Below are 26033 nucleotides of genomic sequence, written 5' to 3'. Positions count from 1 at the left end.
TTTTGAAACACCTTCTCATTCAAGGGTTTGTATTTATTTTAAATATTTGAAACACTGTAGATTAATAATAAAGACATCAAAACTATGACAGAACATATATGGAATTATTTAATTAACAAAAAAGTTTTAAACAAACCAGAATATGTTTTATATTTTAGATTCTGTAAAGTAGCCCCCTTTTTCCTTCATGACAGCTTTGCACACGCTTGGTATTCTCTCAGTCTGCTTCATGAAGTGGTCTCCTGGAATGGTTTCTAATTAACATGAGCCTTGTCAAGAGATCATTTGTAGAATGACTTGCCTTCTTAATGTGTTTGAGACCATCAGTTGTGTTGTTCAGAGGTAGGGTTAGTACACAATGGATAGCCCTATTTGACGACTGTTGTAATCCATATTATGGCAAAACCAGATTATTTCATAGTTTAGATGTCTTCAGTTTTAATCTACAATGTTGAAAATAATTGAAATAAATAAAAAACACTGAATGAAAAGGTGTGTCCAAACTTTTGACTGGTAGTGTATATATATATATTTCATTTAGAGTTTTTCGATTTTACAAAGTCAAATATATTGAAAACAGAGCACCACACAGCTCTAATTGAAACACACTTAATTAAACAAACAAATGGTACAGATAGTATTAACAGAGAGAAAAACAAACAAACAAACAAACATAAACAACCAAAGAAACAAAAACAGTGCTGCCAGTTCATAGAGATACATGAATAGTGTTTCAAAATTGTTATCACTAAAGTAACAACTCAGGAATGAGGTAAGGTGACATGAATACTTGGTGGACAGAGGTTTAAATTTAGGCTCACCAAATCCCTCCTATGACGACAGGTTAATGTTCCATTTCGCCAAAAAAGGCCCCAAATTCTCTCAAATTTACTCTGTGTGTTGGGTTTGTGCAAACACAATTTTTCCATTTGTAAAACACACAGCTGTAGTGTTAAGGTTTCTTGATGACGTCAAATTCCCCTGCCTCATATGAAGCACTCTGCATTTATTTAATCAGAGACGTAATGCTTTTAAAATCAGGTCACAGCTGAACACTGTGATGTACAAACATCACTGAAATTGGAGTTAATAGTGTGTTTGATTACTGTAAAAGCAAATGTGCAAAGTTTGACCTAAGATAAACTACAGCTCCCATGTTCCCCTAATGAAGAGACTTGTCATCTGGTGCAACAACAAGCTTTTATAATGTGTTTTTTTAAAAAGGTTTTCCAGTCAATAGAGCCCTGTGACTCAGAGGAATAAGTTAAATCAGGCTTTTGCTTCTCAAAACAACAACTTGTTGGTTCAATCATTTATTTTAATGGTCTTTTTTAAACAGTTTTATAAAAAGAAAAGCTGCTGAATATTCCCAAACTTGGCAGGACACTCATTTTACGGTTTACTTTATCAATCACAATCTCTGTCACATTTTCAAGCTGATAATATGCTTTAATTTTGGTTATCATGTGGTGTTTTATTGATCATCATCAACAGGGGGAAAGTAGTTTGATACACTGGCTAAAGGCTGAATACCTCCAGTAACAGTTGTACTCCCATCAGCCTCAACTGTATTTGCTGCTACTGTGCAACATGCTAAAATAACACAGTGAACATGCTAAAGAGGGATATTCCTGCCAGCACTGTGGTTGTTAGCATGTTAATATCATCAATTAGCTCCAATTCAGCTCCATGAAACTGCTAGCATGGCTGAACACACTTTGTGCTGAGCCTATAATCCACATCAGTGCAGAATGGATTTGCATGATCTCTGGAAGAAGAGGAAACCATGCTACACAGAACTGCTCTATCATTGTATCATAACTCCACCAGCTGGCTTGAATTAGCATACCCACCTGATATGGTAATTTCCTGTGTGCAGCTTGTTCTCAGAGCAGAGCTGTCAGGATGTTTTTTTTTGTGCACAGAATGAGAAGTGATGCGCTGCCCTCCCTCAACCAGGCTTTTAATCCTATTTTTGTTTTATTTGTTGTGTAGCTTTATGCCAGTATATAGAAGCTACTAAATTCAGAGATGGGGCCAGAGGAAATTTGGCACAAGAAGGTAACCCTCCGACCACACACACTCCTCCCCCTCTTAACCTGAGCTCAGCTTTAACCCTTCAGCCTTTAACCTAGCACTCCTTGTCTCTTTTTTTGTTTTTCATGTCAGCCCTCTTTTGTTTCTTCAAATTCTTAGTTTGTACAGTTGTTTTCAGCACAGGTGTGGGGACCTGCCCTTTCCTTTTCGAGCACTCTGATTTCTCCCCCTCCTGGTTTCTGTTTCCCCTGCCTCCCCCCTCCCTCAGCAGCAGCTGAACAATGAGCTGATGTTTGACAATCACCGCTTCTGTTTCTTTCTCACACACACATGAATCGAGTGCTGCCTGCGGCTGCGCTGGCATTGCTTGGTCAATGTTTACTCTCCCCCTTCACTCTGAATGACTTTTCAGTACTACCTTTGGTGTGTGCATCACTTCTGCCTTACTCTGGGTTCAAATCAACTCAATTTACGCTTCCTATGATTGGTCGATTAATTTTATGTGTTCCTTTGTATTGTCATTAAAGCTGTCAGGAAGCAACACCATCCAAAAGATGGGCAGACTTCCTTCTCCGGTAGCTAACCTAACTTCGGAGTGAAGCTGCCTGTTTGGATATTTCCTTAAGCTAACTGTCCAAAACGATATGCAGACGACAGCTTTATATGATGCAATACAACTTTCCTCTTAAGACAAACATGCTGACTTGCTTTTTTTCCTCTGGAGCTGTGCCTGGCATTTTAAACCTCCTTCTTATCAGTTCATTTTTCTAGCTTTTCTATCCACACTTGAAACTTGTGCTAACTGTGTGTCTCCTTCCTTGTTTTTTGCTCTCCTCTCTGTTTGTTTTCACTTGTAGGTGAGAATTTTGAGCAGAGTCCATTGCGGAGAACCTTTAAATCCAAAGTTCTTGCACATTTTCCTGACAATGTCGAGTGGAATCCGTTTGACCAGGATGCAGTGGGCATGGTATGATCTTCCTTCATTTGTGACACTGTTTTTATATTTTCTGTAGTAAGAATAGAACTGACGATTGCACTTTTACTTTTCCTTTGTAGTGATGCAATAATTTAATGTAAAATCACATAACGTCTGTGTTTAATACTCAACTCAACTTTATTTATATTGCACCTTTCATACATAAAAATATGCAGCCCAAAGTGCTTCACAGAATAACAGAGAGACAGAAAACAACAGTAAAATCATAAAAAAAAGACATGAGCATAAATAAAAAATAATAATAATAATAATAATAAAATAAGTAATAGTGGAAAGAAAAGTTAAAAATAAGGTAGCGTTAACAACATCAGATGAATACAAGAAATAAATAGATGAATAAATAATTAAATAAGATAAATATATCTTAAAGCAATGATTCAAATAATAATGAAAATAATAAAAAATAATAATGCAGTTTATTACAGTAACTTATTGCTGTCCTCCACAGGCCCTCTGGTCCCATGTACAGACCCGGTGCTTGACTTGTGACTTGTAGCATGTATATATGATGGATGTGTTGTAGATGTTAAATGTTGTATGGTAAGCTATAAATGAATTGCCCTTCTTGGGATCAATAAAGTTGTCTGAATCTGAATTTGAATCAGTCCAGGGCTAAAAATAAATGACTCCAAATTAAAAGCTTGATTAAAAAGGTAATGCTTAAGTTTACTATTAAAAACACACAGAGAGCTCGCCGTTTTAATGTCTAGAGGCAGAGAGTTCCAAAGCTTAGGGGCGTAAAAACAGAAAGCTCTCTTGGCGACTCTTTATTGAGACGCACAACGAACATTTAAAAGGGAAGCTTTTGAGGACCTCAGTGATCGGGTCGGAACATAAAATGACAGGAGATCAGTGATGTATGGAGGAGCAAGGCTGTTAAGAGCTTTAAAAACAAGTAAAATAACTTTAAAATCCTTTAAAATACATTGATTAGTAATGGATTTTAACATGTACAAAGCAAAGATATCTGTCTTATTTGGATGTTTTTTTTTAGAATCCTTAAATGAATAGTCCAGCATTTGTGGAAATGTGCTTTTCATTTCAAGAGTCAGATAAAGCAGGACAGCTCTAAGCTTTATTGAGCTGAAAATCAGATAGGACTTATACAAGAATAATGGAAACATGGACCGACAGCAAGCCAAGCTCTGTCCAAAGTAAAAAAAAAAATGTGCACATACCAGATTATTAAAACTCCCAGATTGTAGTTTTTATAATAAATAGAAAGTAGAAACAGTGAAGTGGTTTTGGAAGGAATGCCCTAGTGCAACTACTTTTTGTCCTATGTGGAAACCCAAATCTTCAATTTGATCAGTTCTACTGTTTCTTATGAGCTAGGGACATCATAGATCAAAGTGGAACTGATCACATGAGGAAACATTAACATATTTGCTTTCAATCAAAATCATGTAAAAGTATGGTAAGGCTCAGTGAGCTTATGTGCGTACTCAGAAACATTCGTCTGAGTCTGATAACTTCTCTGCCCGTCCTCTCACAGCTCTGCATGCCAAAGGGTCTGGCCTTCAGGACGCAGGTCGACACACGGGAGCCTCAGTTCCACTCCTTCATCATCACCAGAGAGGACGGCTCGCGGACCTATGGCTTCGCTCTCACCTTCTTCGAGGAGGTGACCAGCAAGCAGATCTGCAGTGCCATGCAGACTCTTTACCACATGCACAATGCAGAGCAGTACGACATCTTGCACACTCCAACCTCGCCAAAGGGACCTGAGGACATGCGACACCAGCACTCCTCTCAGCCTCGTCCTGTGCTCCACGCCGCGCCCGCCATCTCCCGCCTGCAGCGCTTCAACTCCTACGACATCAGCCGTGACACGCTGTATGTGTCAAAGTGCATCTGCCTGATCACACCCATGGCCTTCCCTCAGGCCTGCAGGAAGGTGCTGCAGCAGCTTCACCAGGCTGTTACCTCCCCCCAGCCCCCGCCCCTGCCGCTGGAGAGCTACATCTACAACATCCTCTATGAGGTGCCCATGCCGCCCTCCGGACGTTCACTCAAGTTCTCAGGCGTCTACGGGCCTGTGGTGTGCCAGAGGCCGAGCACGTCGGAGCTGCCTCTGTTTGACTTTGGCATGAGTGAGATGTTTGAACTGCTGGGGGTGGAGAACGTTCTCCAGCTGTTCACCTGCGCCCTGCTCGAGATGCAGATACTGCTCTACTCACAGCGTAAGTCAACAGTCTACTACTGTTTCACACAATGGTTTCATGTTACCTATAGCATCCTGGCCCATTAGGATGCATCGATTACACCTAGAAGTCGGATTTACATTGATATCCTATACAAACCTCTATTTAGAATAGAGCTGTGAGTAAAAAAACAATCCGACAGTATCAGCTGTTTATTTATATCCTGAGGAAACAACCCTGAAAGACAAAGACGTCTCAGGAGATATTTCAGGGACTGAGAGATGTATCAGTGTCATGACGTAAGGCCAGAGATCGTCGGGGGAACTGGTTATTATTTCTTGTGTTGTGGCTCAAGGCTTTTTTTTCATTCATGTGAATTTTGCTCAATTGAAAGAGACCTCAGGAAAACACGTTTCATAATTAACATGTTTTCAATTTCATCCCGCACAGGAAACATGAGGTGGTCTTTGATATACTAAATGATTGGTTAAAACCATAGACTGTATAAATAATGGACGTAGTATCCCTGACGTCATCCTTCTGTTCCTTAGCGCTGTTTTGAAGCCAATCGGCGGCGGCCATATTGGAAATGCTGAACTCAACCAATAGAGTGTGACGTACAGAGGCGGGGTTTGAGCCTCCTAGCCAACAGCTATGTGTTCCCGTCTGTCAGTCAAGTTAGTCATGTCCTTATTTGGGCAAAAACTCGTAACCTTAATATCTTCTGAACCAATGCATTAGAAAAATGTCACCCCCCGTACAGTGTGTGCCGATAGAGAAATTACTACATAATCCCAAGCCATTTTTTGAACCTGGCTGTAAACATGTTTATTTCTGCTGCAAATTTCGTCTTTTTTGAACTGGTGTCTATGTGGTTTCCGGTGTTTCTGCAGCCAGCCTCATGTGGATTCTCGATGAATTGCAGTTTATAGCACTTCCGCATTTGCTTCATAGTTTGAGACCGGAGGTTGCCACTTGGTTAAAAATAGGTCATGTGATCATATTTTGATGGAGTATAATGGCTCTTTAATGGTAAACTTAAAGCTGCTGATGGTAGGAATGTTGTAAAAAACGTTACTTTTTTTCTGCTGGGTTTGAAGAAAAGGTCATAATGCCCATCGGTACTCATCGGTAAGTGGATTCATTTGAGACTATTGCGAAATCTCTATGTTTTCCAATGGCTTTTTATCAAGAAATGTTATTATTCCCCTCGTTCACGTTATGACGGACCAATCATAGCTAATCTCCAATCCTCTGTCCTGATTGGTTAAGGGGCGGCCCCTACTACGTCCTCCGATTGGTTATGAGTCTGGCACTATCATGACTGCACACGCCAATCTGTGTTGGGGGGCTAAGAGGAAATCGGGTTGGGAGGGATAGTGTTGACATTCGAAGTCCTTCTCTCTGAACAGATGTTTACTCTGACTACAAACAGCAGCTTTAATAGAAAGGTCACAGCCTTGAAAATATATTTATTCAAGATCAGTTGTTTTTTTTTATAACATAGAGATGTTTTTAATTTATTTGGTACTAAAGGAAAACTTCACCAGCGCATAACAGAAACACAACAACTCAATGAAGTCTTTACTTTTACGGCCTGGTGCATAGAAAATCAAACATTTCTCGTCGTGGCACTGCTCCTCTCTCCCTCAGTAATCCAGCTCTGTGGCCAGCTTCAGATATTTTAGGATTTAAGATGTCTGGATGGTTGTTGCGAGGGAACAAAAAACACCGCCATGGGCTAAGACGCACGTTTGATATGCACGGTGGAAGAAGTATTATCCAGCAGATTACATAACCTGTTGAATGTTTCCATTAAAGTGATACACTGTTAGTCGCAGGCTGTGTGAATGTCATCCTCTCTCTTTGCAGGCAGCAGCTCCTACCATCAGCAGTCGCGTGTGTCGTTTGCTTTGTAGGTATTTAGTGTGTGCTTGTTAAAGGAGGCCCTTTTTGGACGCCATGTATCCGTTTTTTAATCATCTGATAATCAGAGCGCCACATTATACTTAATCTTATCAGAGCTGCTGGCAGAAAAAATCACATATTGCAGGGAGCTTATTTTATTTGTTTATTGGTGGTAGCTGCAGTAAAAATTAATCTAATCCACGCCATCCTTTTGCAGAGCTGGATGGAAACATAGAAAAGGTGGCATCTGTGTGTGTGTGTGTGTGTGTGTGTGCGCGTGTGTGTGTGTGTGTGTGTGTGTGTGTGTGTGTGTGTGTGTGTGTGTGTGTTGGGGGAGAAACAGGGAAAACATTTAAGGTCTGGCGTGGTGATTGGATCCATTACACTGGCAAGAGAAGGCAAATGGTTTAGAAAACGCCAGGGGGGGCCGGGGGGAGAAGCTCTTAAGGGGGGGAAAGCTGAGGTGTTGCCAGGCAACATGGAGACAGGGAGGATAGCAGTGATGCAGGGTGATTATCATTGGTTGGAAGTGACATCATACCACTTCTTTTTTTTTCTTCTTCTCTTCTCTCTCTCTCCCCCCACATGAGGCTCATCACTGCAGAACGTGTGAAGAGTGTTGTGTTGTGTAGAGTTAAGCCGTGGCAATCTTCCACTGAGAAGAAACGAGGGATTGTTAGGAAGACGATGCCGTGCTCGTAAACACATACACTTACACACGTACGCGCACGCACGCACACACATACACAGGAGAAAAGGGTCTGTAAATAAGCAGACCGTGTATTTGCTGTGTGATTAAAAATAGCGGTGAAATGCATTCCTCTGGTAAGAATAAAAATAAAGACACTAGCCGGTCTCTGCTCCATGAAGACATCACAAGAAAAGACGTCTGAATTCTCTGCTTCCACTTTTTTTCCTAAACGGGAAGCACATCATCTGTCAGTCATGTGTCAGCCATTGTGACATGCTGCTATTAAGCCATTGTTGCTTTCGTTATTTCATGGGCATTTTCTGTCTGTATGTGATTGCTGACAGAATTGATGAACAATAAAAAGAGAGGGTGATGAGTGTGAAGGAGAGATCTGAAGGATTCTGCAGTTACACAAGGCTTGTTTGTGTCACAGTGAGTCTTTGTCTGAAATTAGGTTTAATAGCAGAAATTAGAAGCTTGGCCAATGTTCTTTTTACACCTCACTGTCTTGAGAGCTTCTGAGCAACATAACTTCTGATTTTCATTTTATTTTTAAGGCCCCAATATCAGGAAACGTAATTATGGTATCTATTCATTGTTACAAATTATGAATGTAACATTTTCTTTGAAGAGCCTGTCCACTCAAAAATGGGTTTCTATCATAGACTGTAAAAATAATGGATGTGGTATCCGCAACATCACCCATCTGTTCCTGAGCGCTGTTTTGAAGCCAATCGTCGGCGGGAGCCATATTGGATATGTTGAACTCAATCAAACTTAGTGTGACGTAAAGAGGTGGGGTTTGAGTCTCCTAGCCAACTACAGTGTTCCCGCTTGTCACTCAAGTCAGTCATGTCCTTATTTGGGCAAAAACTTGTAATGTTAATATCTTCTGAACCGTTGCGTTAGAAAAAAATTCACCTCCCGTACAGTGTGTGTCGATAGAGAAATTAGCTACGTAGAACCAAGCTGAAATTAGCTACCAGGCTGTAAACATGTTTATTTCTGCTGCAAAGATCGTCTTTTTTGAATTGGTGTCTATGTGGTTTCTGGTGTTTCTGGTGTTTCTGGTGTTTCTGGTGTTTCTGGTGTTTCTGGTGTTTCTGCAGCCAGCCTCAAGCGGATTCTCGATGAATTGCAGTTTATAACACTTCCGCATGGGCATCATATTTTGAGACCAGAGGTTGCCACTTGGTTTCTGTGTTGCAAATCTCTTACTAGTCTGACACTAACTATACTGAATTATATCAACAAAGGTCATCACTAAGGAAATGTCTTCACATCCTCTATTAAAGGGAGTGATGTGGGTGCTGACCCTGAAAATAATTGATAAAAATGTACAACTGTACTACTTTACAAATCCAACGGCTAACTTCTGTCTATTATATAACTCGAGCACAAAAAATATGACACCTCTAGTGCAGAAAAGATTGGCTTGTTCGGTACAAGTGTGCTGTCTTAGGGTGTAAATCAGAACATTGAGCTTGCTTCCATTATGTTTGAAACATGGATCAAATATCGTTATATCACAGCAGATAAGCAGACAGTTTAACTCAATTCCAACCGTTCCAATCAGAGACTGCACAAGCTTCAGTGTTTCTAAAACCAAACTGAAATCATGGCTCAAGGCAAACCAGTCATGTGATCAGTGATTTAACCTTTGTACACATCAGACTATGGAAATATGTTGTAATGTGACATACCGTTGTGGAGGTTTGTATTGTTTTTTTTATTTATTTGTATTGTTTGTTCTTAGATCTTCCTGCCCAGGGACCACGGGTGTAAATGAGCTCCTTTAGCTAACTCTGGCTCAGCAGTTATGATGTGCACGGTCCCTGTCAAATAAACGAGTAAACTAAAAAAACAAAAAATAAACTATGAATTCAGGGATTTTCCAAAGTGACTGATTCTGAGACATTTTAAAGCTGCTGTTTGTAGTCACAGAGTAAACACCTGTTCAGAGAGAGGGACTTCGAATGTCAACACTATCCCTCCCAACCAGATTTCCTCTTAGCCCCCCAACACAGATTGGTGTGTGCAGTCATGATAGCGCCAGACTCATAACCAATCGGAGGACGTAGTAGGGGCCGCCCCTTAACCAATCAGGACAGAGGATTGGAGATTAGCTATGATTGGTCCGTCATAACGTGAACGAGGGGAATAATAACATTACTTGATACAAAGCCATTGGAAACGCAGAGATTTCACAATAGTCTCAAATTACTCCACTTACCGATGAGTACTGATGGGCATTATGACCTTTTCTCCAAACCCAGCAGAAAAAAAGTATCGTTTTTTACACCATTCCTACCAACAGCAGCTTTAACAGAAATATATATTCACCATGGCTGAACACAGGATCATAGAGTCTAGAGGTAAACCATGTCAAGAGCTTGCGTCACAAGCCTTCGAGCATCCTTGCAGGTTTACCGTCCACATGCCTGTGCTGGTTACACAATGCTCTGGTCAAGTGCTTATATAGTATGTCAGTTCAACCAGACACAGCTTTGTCTCAATATTTTTAAAATACTACTAATCGACGTCGCACTACAAGATGCCAAATCTGCACTCAGTCTAAGAGCATTATAGCGATAGTAGCCAGTCACCAGAGCTACAGCCCTTACTAATGCCGGGTGGCTGTGCTGAAGCTTAGACACTTCATATGACCAGCATTCATTAGAAAGGATAATAGAAATATGAATTATTCTGGTTCTGACTAGCGAGGGAAACGACTTCTACTCGACAAAATGTGCAACACTAGACTCTAATGTTTTGCTAATCCCTCACGGCGGTACAAAAACAGATGTGATCAAATTAGTTGTGAGATGAGAATCATGCTGGGACTTGAAACCTGGAAAAGTTTCCACTCTGTGTGTTCACTGTATTTTCAGGCTCCTGTGCTGCATATGTTTGCTCCGGGTCTGTAAACTGAACAGTTCAGGCATCACTTCAACTCTGAACTGCTACCAGTCCCCAGTGCTGGCATGTACAAAATGTTCAAGCACCTGTGTATATATAGGCAACAGTACTTGACTGTGTGAGACTTGAGTTAAAGTGGTTTCTTGTTTCTGTGGCCCAGTTTAAGAGCAGACGGGTGATGTTAGTATTCTTGTCCCCATCCTGGGAGAGAAGGAAGGGGGATGAGGGAGGGAGGTAGGGAGGGAGGCCAAGGCAGGGGTGAGAGTCTCTTCTCATGGACCCAGCAGCACATGACCAAATGAAGGAATGGTATTTATTTTGGCACCGTATCAGGAAAGACAGAGCTGCTCTCCAATGTACAGTAGGTGTCAAAAGGATAGAGCAGGAATACAGATGAGGAGGGCCGGACACATATTTGCATTTATACACATTGACTCAAGTGTGAACATAGAAGGAGTGTAGCTGTGTGGAGTCATGACAAAAGAATTCAACATTAGCCCGAGGGCAGGCTGACTGCAGCTGTGACAAAGTTCAGAGTCTGCTTTCTTCAAGAGATGCAGGCCACAAAGGTCTTACGGAGGACCTCCTCTGGGGGATGAGATGGTCTGGCCACCGCAGAGGGACCAAACTTATGCAGTGTGTTGAGGCAGGCAAGGAGACGGAGTATTTGTAGTTCAATCACCAGTTTGCTTTCCTTAAGACAGGCCAAAAAATATAGAAGTTACAACTCTTAAAACTCCACCAGCCCTCAAGAGATGTTCAAATATGTTTCCTTATGTAATTAGTCCTTTTAAATAGGATAGGTCGAATCATCTTGTTATTGTGTTCTCCTTTTTAATTCTTTATTTGGGGACAGCAGATTACATTAAGACAAAAGCAGCTTCATTTCCTCGGCCGTCCTCTGGTTTCTAAGAGATAAAGTGTGCACACTGGAGACATGGGAAGTGTGTCAGAGAGACTCCAGAAAAATCAACAAAAATTAATGAGGTTTGCGAAGATGAGACAGCACCACAGGGTCTTTGTCAATACGATCTGTCCTCAGAGGCCTTACACATTTGACCTCCTGGGTTTGGCGTTTAATGAAGACATTTTTCTGAAGACACAAACAAAAATGTGATCCTTTCCATTGTAGGGTATCCTTTACTGCAAAGATCCACTTCTATGTGATGCACTTTGTTTACTAATATAGATGTAACAATTTCAACACAGCGTAGTCATTTAAAGTTGGTCACTGGTTGAACAACTCCACTCCTATATACACAAAACAACAACCAGAGGGACTGAAGCAGGGTTTGTTTGTTTCTTTTGCCCTGTCAAGTTATTCAACCCCATCTGGTTTCAGCCATGCCCTTCATAAAGAAAAGGCGTTAAGTAGTCACGCTGGAGACAAAGCTAATCTTGATGGATTAACCTGTGTGGTTACTCTCCTGTTACTGCAGCAGGGTTGAATATAATGCTAATGAGCAAAAGAGCTGAGGCATAAACAGCATGATCACATTGAAATAACAAACAGTGATGTTGAACAACGTGTCAGTCATGTGCTGTTTACTGGCCTGAGTGTGTTTGAGTAGTCCAACAGGAAAAAGCAGTGCAGCCAGGAGACTTTAGGGGAATGGGATACATGGAAAGAGATTGGTAGCTCTCTGTTTTAATATCAGGAAATGTATCAAGATGTATTTGAAAAGTAAAGTAAAGAATCAGCACAACATCTTGATTTTAGCAGTAAAATAAAATACAAGGGGCCTGATTCACTTCAAGAAATCACACATCTTTAGCACTTGAAAAACCTGTAATTCACAAAGCACACACAAAGGGTTAAATGCTCCAGAAACTGCACTGCTGAGCAAATAGTTGCTCTGTGTGTCAGTGGTGTTTGCATACATTTAAATGAGCCGTTCTGCATTCATCTGGAGCAAAATATGCACCGTTCTATGTGAAAAAACCTGATTGCAAAAAAAACCCATTTAATGCATAAACACCTGCACTAACAGCCCCACAAAGAGCTTTGCCACCAACACTACAATTCCCCCTCTGGAACCTATACAAAATATACCTCTACATCAAGTATGTTAATGTCACTTTATGGCTTCTGTTTTTATAATAATCAGGGGTTAAATCAGTCTGTGGCTTAACCCAAGCACATTCACACTGTGTCTTTACACATGACACATACAGTATGTATAATTTATCCAATTTACTTTGTGATTGAGACCTTGAGATGGAGCAGATAGCTGGGGCCAAGAGATCAGAAATACAGAAATACTTTATTTATCCTGGTGAGGGAAATTTGGTCTTTACAGAGCTCTTATTAACAGTATGTAAGAAAGTCAAAATATTAATAGAAGAATGAATAAAATAAGATATAAAATAAAATAAAACAAAGTATATACAGAAGAGCAGAATAGTTCGGTGCGCAATTAGCAGCTGAAATCAATTCTTAGTGAATTTGCCAACCCATAGAGTCTTGTCCAGTAAATACTGAATTTATTACTTATCAAGCAAAAATTTTCAAGTGTTGATTTTGATAATTGTGCTTTGAAAATCACCAAAAGGTTAAAAAATTAGAACACAAGTGATGACTCCATTGTTAGATTTAAATGTGATTATCCAGTTAGGAAATGAACCCTGTATGTAGATTTTGTATCCTCACTGTCTCTTTGTCTTTGTGTGTGAAACAGATTACCAGAGGCTGATGACAGTGGCAGAGAGCATCACAGCCTTAATGTTCCCCTACCAGTGGCAGCATGTGTACGTTCCCATTCTGCCGGCCTCCCTCCTCCACTTCCTGGATGCTCCTGTGCCGTACCTCATGGGTCTCCACTCCAACGGACAAGATGACCGCACCAAGTTAGAGCTGCCGCAGGAGGTACAAATACAGAAACAGGAACTTCATATTAAAACTTTATCTGAATTTTTAAAGCATTGATGTTAATTCTGAATGTTCTAAATTCACCTTTGTAGGATTTCCTTAGAAGTCCAAAGTGCACTGTCAGATGTGAACGATCCTGCTAGGGTTAGGGTCAGATCAAATCCACCTTTACCTCTGCACACTTGGCTGTGCTTTCATGTCATTTAATCATCTGTTAAATTTGCAGACTGTCCAAAAGGTTAATTTTAGAAGATTAATTGTATTGCTCTGAATACATCCCCTCTTGTTTTTAATTTTATTTGGCCTCAGTGACGCAAGCATACTTTCCAAATCTCTGACATGGTTGATTTTTGTTCTGCATAGCTACGGCCTTTGCTGTACTGCTGAAACAACAACAGAGGACAGTTTCCTCATGTCATTTCTCTTGGGGCAGCATTTTTTTCTGCTTCTTTGAATTATGTTCTTACTCAGATGTGTTAGTCTGCACAGTCTGTTCAATGTAAAGCTGTATATTCAGGTCAGTTATTTGTAGAAATGGGTTATTGTGCTGTGCTGACTATTAAAACGTGCTTTCTAAGCTTACTCATGATGACATTAAGACTTCTTGTTACATCGGTGCTGTTGGACTTATACTTATAGTACTGATAATGTTTGTGTTTTGCCTGTTTTTGAGCCTCATGTTTCACTTCTCCATGTTTTTCTGAATTTCATTCTACATTACCTTGTCTCTCGTCATATCTAAGGCCAACTTGTGTTTTGTGGACATCGACAACCACTTCATTGAGCTGCCAGAGGAGCTGCCCCAGTTTCCCAACAAACTGGAGTTCATTCAGGAGATCTCAGAGGTGCTCATGTCCTTTGGCGTGTCTCCAGAGGGAAATATCCACTCCAGCGACAGCCAGGCCAAGTACCGGTTCCGATCCGTCGACATGGTCTCTGATAAGCGTAATGGCAACCTGGCCTCTCCCCTTAACTCCTACCTGCTGAGGGAGAACGAGACCATTGCCAGACTGCAGGCGCTGGTCAAGAGGACAGGTGTCAGCCTGGAGAAGGTGAGGAAGTGTGGAAAAACAAAACAAAGGGTGCTTTATGGAATTTGTTTAAAATGATAAATTAAAGAAAAGTTAGTATATTACTGTGACCGTAATTATAAATACTGTCATTTCGATAAGTTATTATATTTTTTTGTGGCCACAGTCACAACAGACTTATCCAAAGGGTCTTTGCAGATAGAGCAGGTCTACACTATATTATTTCATATTAATTTATAAGCATCTCGGTATATAGCCATTTATGTTATCAGAGTTCTTGTAACTTTATAACCTCAAATTAAAAAAAAATATATAAAGAGATCATTTTGACCAAGAAAATTATTTGAATCCCTTTTATTTATGATCAATTTAGATGCATTTTTATGTGACTTCACACTTAAAATATATCTAAATTAACCTAATTGTTCCTGAAAATGTATCCTGTGTTAGTGTCAAATAATTTAAATCAGCCTCTCAGAATCAGAAATACTTCATTTATCCCGGGGAGGGAAATACAGTCAATAAAGAGCTCTTATAAACAGTATGTAAGAAAGTCAAAATATTAATAGAAGAAGGAATAAATTAAGATCTAAACAAGAATAAAGTAAAATAAAATAAAGATCAAATAAAATAGAATAAAATAATGATAATAAAGTAGATTTAGAAGAATTATCTTAGTACAAAAGCGCTGGGAATGAATGAATATACATTTTCAGCTACAAAAACATTTGGCCATTTGGACAAAGTTTGTGTTAATTAACATTTACCTATTTTTTCTCCTCCTTTAACTGACAGAAGTTGTCTCTTACCTCATCTTTTATATTTTAAATACTGGAATTTCATTCATTTGTACACATTCATAAACAGATGGAATAAACATAGCCAAAATTAATTATGTTAAGTAATGAAGTGGTCCCCTGTAGGGGCAGTTATCGCTATCACTACATACAACATAAACTGAAAAATCATGTTTATTTTTCTATCACTTGTTATCATTATCATAATAGTAATAAGGGACAACAAACAAAAGGGGGCGCTCTTTCTACGCCACACATTCAACTGCATCCACTTTAATACATCATACATGCTTCATCAGGTCTGAGAGGATGGGTTGGCTTTCAATAGAAACTGTATGTCTAGAATATTAAAGGAATGTGTTTGTTTGTGTGTCTTAGGATTAAATTTATATTGCATATATTATTCATCAGAGATTTAAAAGTTTAAATAGTCATCTCCAGCTGCATTGAAATGCTGCTGCTCAAGGTCTCACAGCCTTGATGACAGAAACCTCATATACATTGACATGAATAGATGTATTCGTCTTGTTTATATTTGCATTGAGTGTCTCACAAACTGTAGTAATAGTACGATGAAACATTTGCTGTACAGACGGATGAGTTTGTGGATAATTAGAGAAGTCTCTGAGAATGCAGCTTAATCAGCTTATGTACCATTGGCCTGTATTCACTCTTCAAGAACGGATTAGCTCATTGTCTGTGTATAGTTTCCCGCTTGGAGGTCAGACCTCACTTACTGTTATTCATATCTAAAGTCACAGCTGTTACAGTTACAGCTGCACACTCTCACGTACGTCCAGTGGTGGGCCTGCTCTGTGTTTTTTTTAGCCCCCCCCCCAGTGCTGGCGTCCGTCCAGCCGACCTACTGATATGCTTAAAAAAGAAACAGTGTTTAAGTTTGCTTTAGGTCATGAATCACTCTGTGTCCTTGACTTCCTTTCCCATAACCCCTCTGCTTCATCAGCAGTCTGTGATAACCTTCAGATTAGATAACATGAAAAACAAACCCTTGTCTGTCACTTTTCCTCGTTTTACAAGCGTTTCTCTTTCTTTCTCTCTGTTCTGTGTTTTTTCCTGTGTTTGGGTGTGCGTTAATGAACATCAGCTGGAGGTGAGAGAGAATGCCAGCAGCAATAAGGACATGCGGTTTCATTGTGATGAGGAGGAGCTAAAGATGCACCAGGCCAACATCCAGGTGCGTGAGGTCTTCGCCAACCGATTCACCCAGATGTTCGCAGATTACGAGGTGTTCGTCATCCAGCCAAGCCAGGACAAAGAGTCCTGGTTCACCAACAGAGACCAGATGCAGAACTTTGACAAGGTGAAGAGCGTCACAAAGTTTGTTCAGAGTGTAGTAGTGCAGGGTTTCTTTTCTTACTAACATATGATATAACATTCAACTCTTTAAATCTGTGTACGTGTGCAGGCCTCCTTCCTCTCTGACCAGCCAGAGCCTTACCTGCCCTTCCTGTCACGTTTCCTGGAGACGCAGATGTTCGCCTCCTTCATCGATAGTAAGATCCTCTGTCATGATGATGAGGAGAAGGAGCACACGCTGAGGGTGTTTGACTCCCGTGTGGATAAGATCCGCATGCTGAATGTGCGCACGCCCACGCTGCGCACCTCCATGTACCAGAAATGTACAAACATCGAAGAAGCAGGTGAGTACTGAACATCCTTTGACGAGCTGAGGATTACAGAAAGATCCAGATAAGTGTGGCCAAGCTGTGATTTGGAGGTGGAACTTCTAACCCTGTAGTTCTTCCCTTAACTGACTGGTAACTGCTGTCTTCTTCGCAGACAACCTGGTTAAAAAGCGATACATAAAAGCTGACTTTGTCGCTCCTGGACCTCATGTCATTGGGCTCGAGGACGACAACACTCACCTTCGTAATATTTGCGCTCATTACCTCAAGCATCCCCGGGTGGCAGCTCTTTGAATGTGTGTGCAATGCATCGCTCACAAAGGATAGATGGACTCCCTGTGTTATAACTTGGATCAAAGTTGAACTCAGAACACAACATTGGAGTGTTTTAATACTTTATGCTGAATTTGTTTTAAATTACTTATTGCTAAAGATAGAGTCCTCTGTGCGATCCTTGCATACATGTCAGTTTGTGCAGCTGCAGCTTCAGCTTGTGGAAAATAGCAATTAAGAACACTTTCTGATCTTTACAGCCGATAATTTGCAGCATGCAGGTGACTGGGTAATGATTGAGTCTCTTCAGGGAATCAAATCTGTGCTCCTGTGAATCACAGCTTCAGACAGTGAGGGTAAAAGTTGTCTTCAGCACTTTTGGGTGATATATTTAAGCTTTTGCATGTGTAACATTTGTCTTTGAATCTATTTAAGGTTGAATCTCTTCTAAATTGTCAACCCACCCGTGTGTGTGGGTTGATTATCAGGCGAAAGAAAGTCACTGTCTAAAGCTGCATTCACGGATTATTCTGAAGTGGTTACTTTAAAAAAATGAAACAAGAAACAAAGAGAATCTATTCCGAGCCTCTTCTTCTGACACTTCTTTGGGTTCTGTGGGTGTTTGGGAGGATTTCAACTTGTTCTCTTTTTTCAGTTGTCACTCATTCTCCAAAGGAGACATTTCAGTCGTACTTTCTCTTGGTCTCAGTAAACTACAGAAAATACTGTTTTCATGGTGGTTTTGGGATTCTTCTTTCACCTTCTCCTACACGACCACCTGATCTCTGATTTCATATTTCTATGTCTTGATATTCATCTTTGCCCAAACTCAAATACACATTGCAATCCCAAGGACACTTACTCCTCTCTTGCAGTGACTGCACTATTGAAACAAAGAAAATGAAAAGATGAATGCATCCTGTCTCACAACCTCCCACGTTTCCTCCGCAGAGAAAGCCATTGAGATGAGAGTTGCAAAGATCGACCACACGGCCCTGCACCCCCACCTGCTGGACATGAAGATCGGTCAGGGCCGCTACGAGCATGGCTTCTTCCCCCGACTGCAGTCTGACGTGCTCTCAACGGGGCCGACCAGCAACAAGTGATTAGATCTATTGATCATATTTATGAGGGGAAAAATCATGTCATGGTTTGTTGTTTTTTTTATTTAGTAAAGATGCTACAGTGATGTTGTTTCGTGTTCAAGGTGGACCAAAAGGAGCGCCCCTGCCCAGTGGAGGAGGCGAGATCGGCAGAAGCAACATGCTGAGCACCTTTATTTAGACAATGACCAGAGAGAGGTACGAGCCCCGGCACTCTGTTTTCCTCTCAGCTTGCACTCATAGATTAACGGCCTCAGCTTTTTCATTTTGCATGATCTGTTGCCTGTTTCTTTATTCTGACATTATTGACACCATCTTGTCTGCTTAACTATCCTCCTCTTCATACTGCTGGTCACTTGTCTTATTTTTTTCCCCCCTTCTCTCCGCCTCTCTTGCACTCACGCTTGCACACTCTCAGCATGTAGAGTGTTTGTTTCCGGAGCTGCAGCTCCTGCTGTTTCTTGACTACTACTGGCTCTCGCAGTCCTTCAAGCCCTGTCTAAAGTCGGTCTCTGTGGACGTGGTATGTGTGAGAAGTCTGTGAGGCATCAAAGCCTGAACACTGGGACCACATGACCCATACCCCTCATGTGGTCCCAACATCCCCAGGCTTTGTTCATCTCCACCAGTAGAGCTTTATGTTACAGGGTGTAAATTCATCACAACTACTTTCTGTTGACATTTTTTGTTTGAGAGCTAAATAAATGCACTATTAAGGACATTTTTCCATAAATAATTCAACATAGTTATTTTAGTCCACGTTTGCAAACGTGGACTAAAACGTGATTTCTCTGTTCCTTTACTATGCTAGAATTAACGTCATTGGCTGGCAGTGGTGGACAAAGTACACAGCTTCATTACTTAAGTCAAAGTATAGATACTCCACGTCAAATATTACTCCAATGCAAGTGAAAGTTGTTCAGTCCGATTATTACTTGAGTTAAAGTACTGAAGTACTTGCTTTAAAAATACTTAAGTATTCAAAGTACTTGCAAAAAAATCCCAAACATTGTATTTTCACAAAGCACGAGTGCAGTCAGAAATACATAGAAGTAAATTCGCTTACATTGTTTATTTAGAAACCATAACTTGAAATCTCTAAAAACTAAATCATTGAATAAAAGCAGCAACTAAGTTTCTCCAAGCACAGACAACTTAGTTTGAAATGTTGATCTGGAATGAAACAAATGTTACGTAGCTTGGCACACTTTCTCAGGTTGGACTGTGAGTTTTTGTATATTTGGGCAGAGTGGGAAACAGAGAACATTTCAAACCACACGTTTCATTCTTCATTTCAAAAACCTCTAACACGCGCTGTAGATATGACCATGGGTGCTCAGGTGGAGAATTATAGCCATCATCATCATCACCTCTAAATGAACTGCCTGATCTGAGTAAAATTTTCTGTGTTTGCTCCACATTCAACCGTGAAGACGCACGATATACAGGTAGGGCTAAACCACTGAAACAAACAAACTGCACAAACACATTTTACTGTCTTAGGGATCAGATTTCAGAAAATTCATGAGCTGACCTCAAAGCAAAAGTCGTGAGTAACTAGAGCATTGATAGAAATGTAGTTGAGTAAAAGGAATATGTTTCCTTAAAAAATAATACTCAAGTAATGAACCGATACTCAAAAAAATGTACTTATGTACAGTACTCTACTTACTCTGTTACTGTCCACCACTATTGGCTAGTCAGACTTTGATGTCAAAGTAATGAAATTATGAATCAAAGAGATATCAAAGACTGAATATTTACCAAAGTAATAGCACAGCTCTGTTTGGTGATGTCAGAATCTGAAGTACTAACATCTGGCAACTTAAATTATATTTAAGACATAATGTTCAAACCTGCAGCAGCCTCTTGTCCTGGCTGACTCTCTTGCTGTAGATTAGAACAGTGTGTGATTTTACTCCTGTCGTTGTTACTGTAGTTTTCCCTCTTCCTCTGTATTAACCCCTCTTCACCTGGAATATGACTCTACCAGGAAGCTGTTTCTGTTTATTATTAGCTGTTAGCTGACACAGTTCTCTCTCTTTGTTACTAGAAGTACATCCAGGAAGCTAGAAACCTGGGCACCACCATCAGACAGCCCAAACTGTCCAACCTGTCACCTTCAGTCATCGCTCAGACCAACTGGAAGTTTGTGGAAGGGTTGCTAAAGGAGTGCAGAAACAAGGTTTGTGTTCAACTGACCTCTAGTTAATCAGTTTTGCTGTGTTGTAGGAAGAGGAGTAACATTAACAGGGAATCTTAATCATGACTGTATAAGCCCAGATTTGTTCTTAGTTGTGTTGCTTCGTCATTAGAAGCCTGTGTAGCAACAACGTGAGTGTGTTTCTGTGTTTTTCTGCAGACCAAGCGTATGCTGGTGGAAAAAATGGGTCGGGAGGCCGTGGAGCTGGGTCACGGAGAGGTCAGCATCACCGGCGTGGAGGAGAACACTCTGATTGCGAGTTTATGTGATCTGCTGGAGAGAATCTGGAGCCACGGGCTGCAGGTTAAACAGGTGAGCAAATACAGGATTATAGCTGTCATCACTGTAAATGCACGATTGATCCTCAACAGCTGGTGGACATAAAGTCCTCTCTGACAAACAATGGCACTCATGTATGTTCTCCATTTCAGGGTAAATCTGCCTTGTGGTCCCACCTGCTGCACTATCTGGAGAGCAAGGAGAAGAAAAATGCAACTCCAGGTAGTTTGGGACCTCCAGGTGAATGTTTTAATCAACCGGATAACAAATCAGTGACTCATGTGTCATTAAGGCTGATGAATTCATGAATATTTTTCTTTACTCCTCAGGTTTCATTCATGACACTGAGAGGCGCAAATCTGATGGTGGTAGTTTAGCCATGGCCCCTCTGAAAGTCTCCCTGATCCAAGACATGAGGTGAGGAGGACTGGGGGGGAAACCCCATATGAGCTCAATAGATTAATATCTGACTAAGGTTGCTTGCATGAATAACTATCAGAGGAAGTTGGCTAAGTAAGACTGCCCCCTTGTGGCAGACTGTTGAACTATGCCTACATGAAGACGTGTGTGTTTAGATATTAATCAGGAGCTAAGTTATGTGCATGAATAAACAGGATCCTATGGGAGTTCAAATAAGTCATATTTGAATTAATATCAGTAAAATCAGGAATTAAACTCATAGAATATAATCCCGTATTAATGTGCAGTACATTTAAACAAATGGACATTCACACAGCCTCACACGTGCTCTTTTTGTTGGATTTAGATACGATTTCAAGAAATTCTTACAACAAAGACACACAAATAATGACAATATGGTAAAAGAACACAAGCAAAACAAAATAAATACATAAAAAATGAAGTAAATAAAAATAATCCCAATACAAACAGAAAAAAACATACAATTGACAGATTATTTACAGCAGGAAACAGTGTAAACATTGCAGCTAGTCTTTTTTTTTTTCCAGAGATCTGTATATTTGAATTTTTACACATTACATACAAAAAATAAATGTAAACAATTAAAGTAAGTGATGTTTTTTGTGTAAGAAACACAAGTGAATGAATGAAAAATCAACCAATAATAGTAAATGATAATAATTTAAAATAAAAGATAAATTAATCGAAAGGAACATTAAAAAATAGGGAAACTACAATAAGATACATAGGTTAACATTTAAAAAATAAATAAATGCAAAATGTAAACATAGCAGCTAGTCTAATGAGATAAGAATATCATCCTATACACACATATTTATATACGTGCAAACATAAGCACACTCAATGGTCGGTATTTGAAAATCAGGTGAGACATGTAGCACTCATACCTCCGTCAGACATGAACCAGTGAGGCTGCCATCAACATGACCACTCTCTCAGACCTTAAGGCCAGTCTGGTGGCCCACTTGGCTAAAATGTTTTTTCTCTAGTACATTTCTAAACACATTACCCTGAGCCTCTCTGTGACCCCAGTAGCTCATGCATCATACCTGCACACTGTCACAACTGTGTGTGTCTGTGTTATGGAAGCTATCCACTTCGTCATGTTATCCGTGCCTGTGTTGTGAAGAGTCGCGCAGTGAGTCTGTGTAACAGCACGTTACTTCCAGCCTAATTACCAGACCCCCCGCCAGTCTGACTGAGAAGAGGGGAGGGGTCAGCTTGAGGCGCAAACACTCATACTACACCATAGATCAACCCCCCCTCCATATTTATGTAAAGACATGTGACACAGAGGGATCCCTCAGCCTCCAGTAATGACTCTAAATTATTGATCTTCTTATATTAGTATGCAGCTGAAATGTTGCTGATTTTTTCATATTTTAAAGCTGGTTATTAATACCGATGGCATTACCTCAAATATGTGTCAGGCTGTGTTTTCTATGAAAGAGGAGTGCACACACACTACATGTTTCTCCTCAGTTTCCATGGTGATAACCAGCAGAAAAAACTGGGTTACTTGGTTTTGAGTGAGTGCGGAGGGTGGAGGGTGGAGACAGGGAGGGGGATGGAAGGTGGAGTACGAGACGCGTGCAGCTCTTAGCAGACGAGCTGCTGGCACAGGTGGAGTGGAAGGGAATGTGTCTGGACGGCGGAGGCATGATTGTGGCTCCGAGCGATGACATGGGACCGAGTTTGTGTTTGAAAATGCCACCACAGAGGCAGACTGAGCCGCTCCCGAGGCCTGGAGACTGACTCAGTGTGGGGAAGTCAGACTCATCGTGATACATTATATATCTACTAGACAGAGCTTTTGAACTCAGACGATGTTTCAGTGGACAAATTTGAAATCTGAAAAATCTGTTCATTATTGGTCATCATCTTGCAAAATAATATATAAAGATTTACTCATAAAAGAGTCTTTAACCTTCAATATTGAACTTTTTTTCAATCCAATTAAATCCACTTTATTTATATAGCATTTAAAAAAAGTGCTACACAGTGAAGTGAAATTAGTTGTAATTATAACACTGTAAAAAATAATTAAAATAAAATAAAATCATCAAAATAAAAAACATAAGACACTTTCAAAAATAATTAAAGAGACATAAAAATGGTGGGGGAAAAAAAATAAAGCAAATAAAAGAATAGTTAGAGACAGAGACCACACAACTCTCATAATGGGTTAAAAGCCAAGGAGTAAAAATAAGTTTTAAGTCTGGATTTAAAAGTTGGTAAGGTCAGGTACAATCCCACATGAGGGGGCAGCTTGTTCCACAGTTTGGGGGCCACTGCAGAGAAGACATGGTCACCCCTGGTTTTACATTCTGATCTCAGGGACCACAAGAAGCAGCTGATCAGCAGACCTCAAAGACCTTTAGGGGGTGTGGCCTTGCAGGAGGTCAGAGATGTACTGTAGTGCTACTCCATTTAGAGATTTAAAAACAACAATAAAATCTTAAAATGAACAGGGAGCTAGTGAAGGGAGGAGAGGACGATGGTAATGTGCTCTCGGTTATGAGTACCAGTTAAAAGAAGAGCAGCAGCATGATGGACTAGCTGCAGACTTGCAAGGGAGGCAAGCCAACATAAAGTGCATTACAGTAGTCCTGAAGAGTTTTAACGAGTCCATCAAATTAATCAAAAATACACATATCAGTTGATATATATAATAATTGTGAGTGTCAAAAGGAGTATTTTGCGCCATCATTTTAGACGACACGTTTCAGTGATACAAAGAACAGATGTATTCATGTGGCCGTGTTGTCACCACCGATGGACTCAATGAAAGAACCGATCTACATAATTGAAATTAGTCATACATGTTTTGTGTCAGTGGTTCCAAAACTTTTTGGCCTAGGGTTCCCTCACAGCCCTGTCAGATACATTTATGTATGCTCTCATGACGTCCTGCGTGTTGTGTTCCAAATGTTAAACTAAAACACTAGTGAAGTGGATAATGTAACAGTCTTTCATATAAGTGAAGTGGCAATATAAAGGTGGTTTGGTCGGTGAAGATGAGCGCTCAGATTGTTTGTCCTTATTCAATACATAGTACTAACTTTCCAAACAATACATTTGTTTCTTTTTGCTTGCTTTGTCAGCAATTTTTCATAACTTACAGCTAAATGTTAGAGTTGAGGTGTTAATGTAATGACTTGTTTGTCTTCATTTTAATTAAGTTTATGGATTAAGTCAGTTGAATATTAATAATGATTGTATTATTTTTTCTTTTTAAATTAGTGGGGCTACTATAAAATCTGTCCCACAAATGTCCTTACCTTTTAGATTACTTTGCAAACAGCCTGCCTGTGTAAAAACCCTGCAAATTTTTATCAATTTTTCATTTGCTTTCAGAAGAATCCGTCAATTTTCATAGTGTGAAAAATTCTGTTTCTGCATAAACCTCTTACCTCTCTTGTTTGATGTGTCGTATCATTTTCAGACATATTCAGAACATCAGTGAGATAAAGACAGATGTGGGCAAAGCCAGAGCCTGGGTTCGTCTGTCTATGGAGAAGAAGCTGTTATCCAGACACCTGAAGCAGCTGCTGTCAGACCACGAGCTTACAAAGTGAGCCAACAACAAAACACAACACAAAAGTCCAACTCTTTTTTCCCTACCTCATCCTGACCCTCCGTCTGTGTTTGTGGTGGAATGTCTGTCTCATATGAAATTAGGATGACGTGTGATACACGCATTTATAATACATTAACTCTTTTGAAATTGCAAAGGATCATACTTCAGTCCACCGCCAGATAAATTATTCAAAGCCTTCTTCATAATTGATATGTGAGTGTTGAATTGGGTCAGGGGGACGTCTGTCTGCCTTTGTGACCTTGTCGTCTTCTCACAACCCTTTCTTTCTTTTTGTTTAGAAAACTGTACAAGCGATACGCCTTCCTCCGCTGTGACGATGAGAAGGAGCAGTTCCTCTACCACCTCCTGTCTTTTAATGCTGTCGATTACTTTTGTTTCACCAACGTCTTCACAACCATCAGTTAGTGTTTTTTTTTATGCCAAACAACAATTTTGAAATAAACTAAATGAGTGTGCTGATTAAATTTCTCCCCTGTCTTGTTTCCCAGTGATCCCTTACCATGTGGTGGTGGTTTCCAGTAAGAAGCTGGGTGGCTCCATGTTCACAGCCAACCCTTGGGTTTGCGTGTCTGGTGAGCTGGCAGAGACGGGAGTCCTGCAGGTCCCCAGAAACACTCTGGAGATCACTTTTGAGGTTGGTGTTAAATCTGTGATTCAGACACCTCTAGTGGATCACAACTTTTTTTCTCTTATTTTAAACTCAGGTTTAAATTTTGATGTGTTAGTCATCAGTTTTGCTTGTTATGGTAAGAATCTTCACCTGCAACTGGTTACATAGGTAGACTCCTTTATACACAGGGATCTGCTGTCATATTTAGGTGCATAAAATGATCATAGTAAGGGACTATAGAAGAAAAAATTTACACTACCGGTCAAAAGTTTGAAAATAATTGAAATAAATAAAAACCATTGAATGAGAAGGTCTGTCCAAACTTTTGACAGGTAGTGTATATTAAAGAGAAAATATTTTAATAATATGATGAGAATATGAATATGAAATGTATACAAAAAAACAGAGCTGTGTTTTTTTGTTCTTAAGTTATACTTTTAATATTTTCTCATTGTAAAACTGTGTATATTTTATTTATTTTTTA

General features: G+C 40.1%; 1 protein-coding gene across 3 annotated transcripts in view; it reads left to right on the top strand.

Moving 5' to 3' along the window:
* Positions 1-26033, top strand: part of dennd5a (DENN/MADD domain containing 5A) — a 45428-nt gene that overhangs the window by 13596 nt on the left and 5799 nt on the right. For 2 of the 3 annotated variants that reach the window (XM_034680471.1, XM_034680473.1), the window contains 16 exons: positions 1996-2061; positions 2895-3004; positions 4530-5217; positions 13375-13562; positions 14309-14617; positions 16499-16714; positions 16820-17054; positions 18264-18414; positions 18520-18613; positions 20469-20600; positions 20778-20930; positions 21050-21137; positions 21227-21314; positions 24784-24912; positions 25218-25339; positions 25428-25573. In XM_034680471.1, coding sequence (XP_034536362.1) covers positions 1996-2061; positions 2895-3004; positions 4530-5217; positions 13375-13562; positions 14309-14617; positions 16499-16714; positions 16820-17054; positions 18264-18414; positions 18520-18613; positions 20469-20600; positions 20778-20930; positions 21050-21137; positions 21227-21314; positions 24784-24912; positions 25218-25339; positions 25428-25573 — 2915 coding nt within the window. The remainder of the gene's footprint in view (positions 1-1995; positions 2062-2894; positions 3005-4529; positions 5218-13374; positions 13563-14308; positions 14618-16498; positions 16715-16819; positions 17055-18263; positions 18415-18519; positions 18614-20468; positions 20601-20777; positions 20931-21049; positions 21138-21226; positions 21315-24783; positions 24913-25217; positions 25340-25427; positions 25574-26033) is intronic. The other variant, XM_034680474.1, reaches the window with a different exon arrangement.

The sequence above is a fragment of the Notolabrus celidotus genome, chromosome 3, assembly GCF_009762535.1.
Source record: "Notolabrus celidotus isolate fNotCel1 chromosome 3, fNotCel1.pri, whole genome shotgun sequence".
NCBI classification, from domain to species: Eukaryota; Metazoa; Chordata; class Actinopteri; order Labriformes; family Labridae; genus Notolabrus; species Notolabrus celidotus.
Note: the sequence above shows the minus strand (reverse complement) of the source record. Positions and strands in the feature narration are given on the sequence as shown.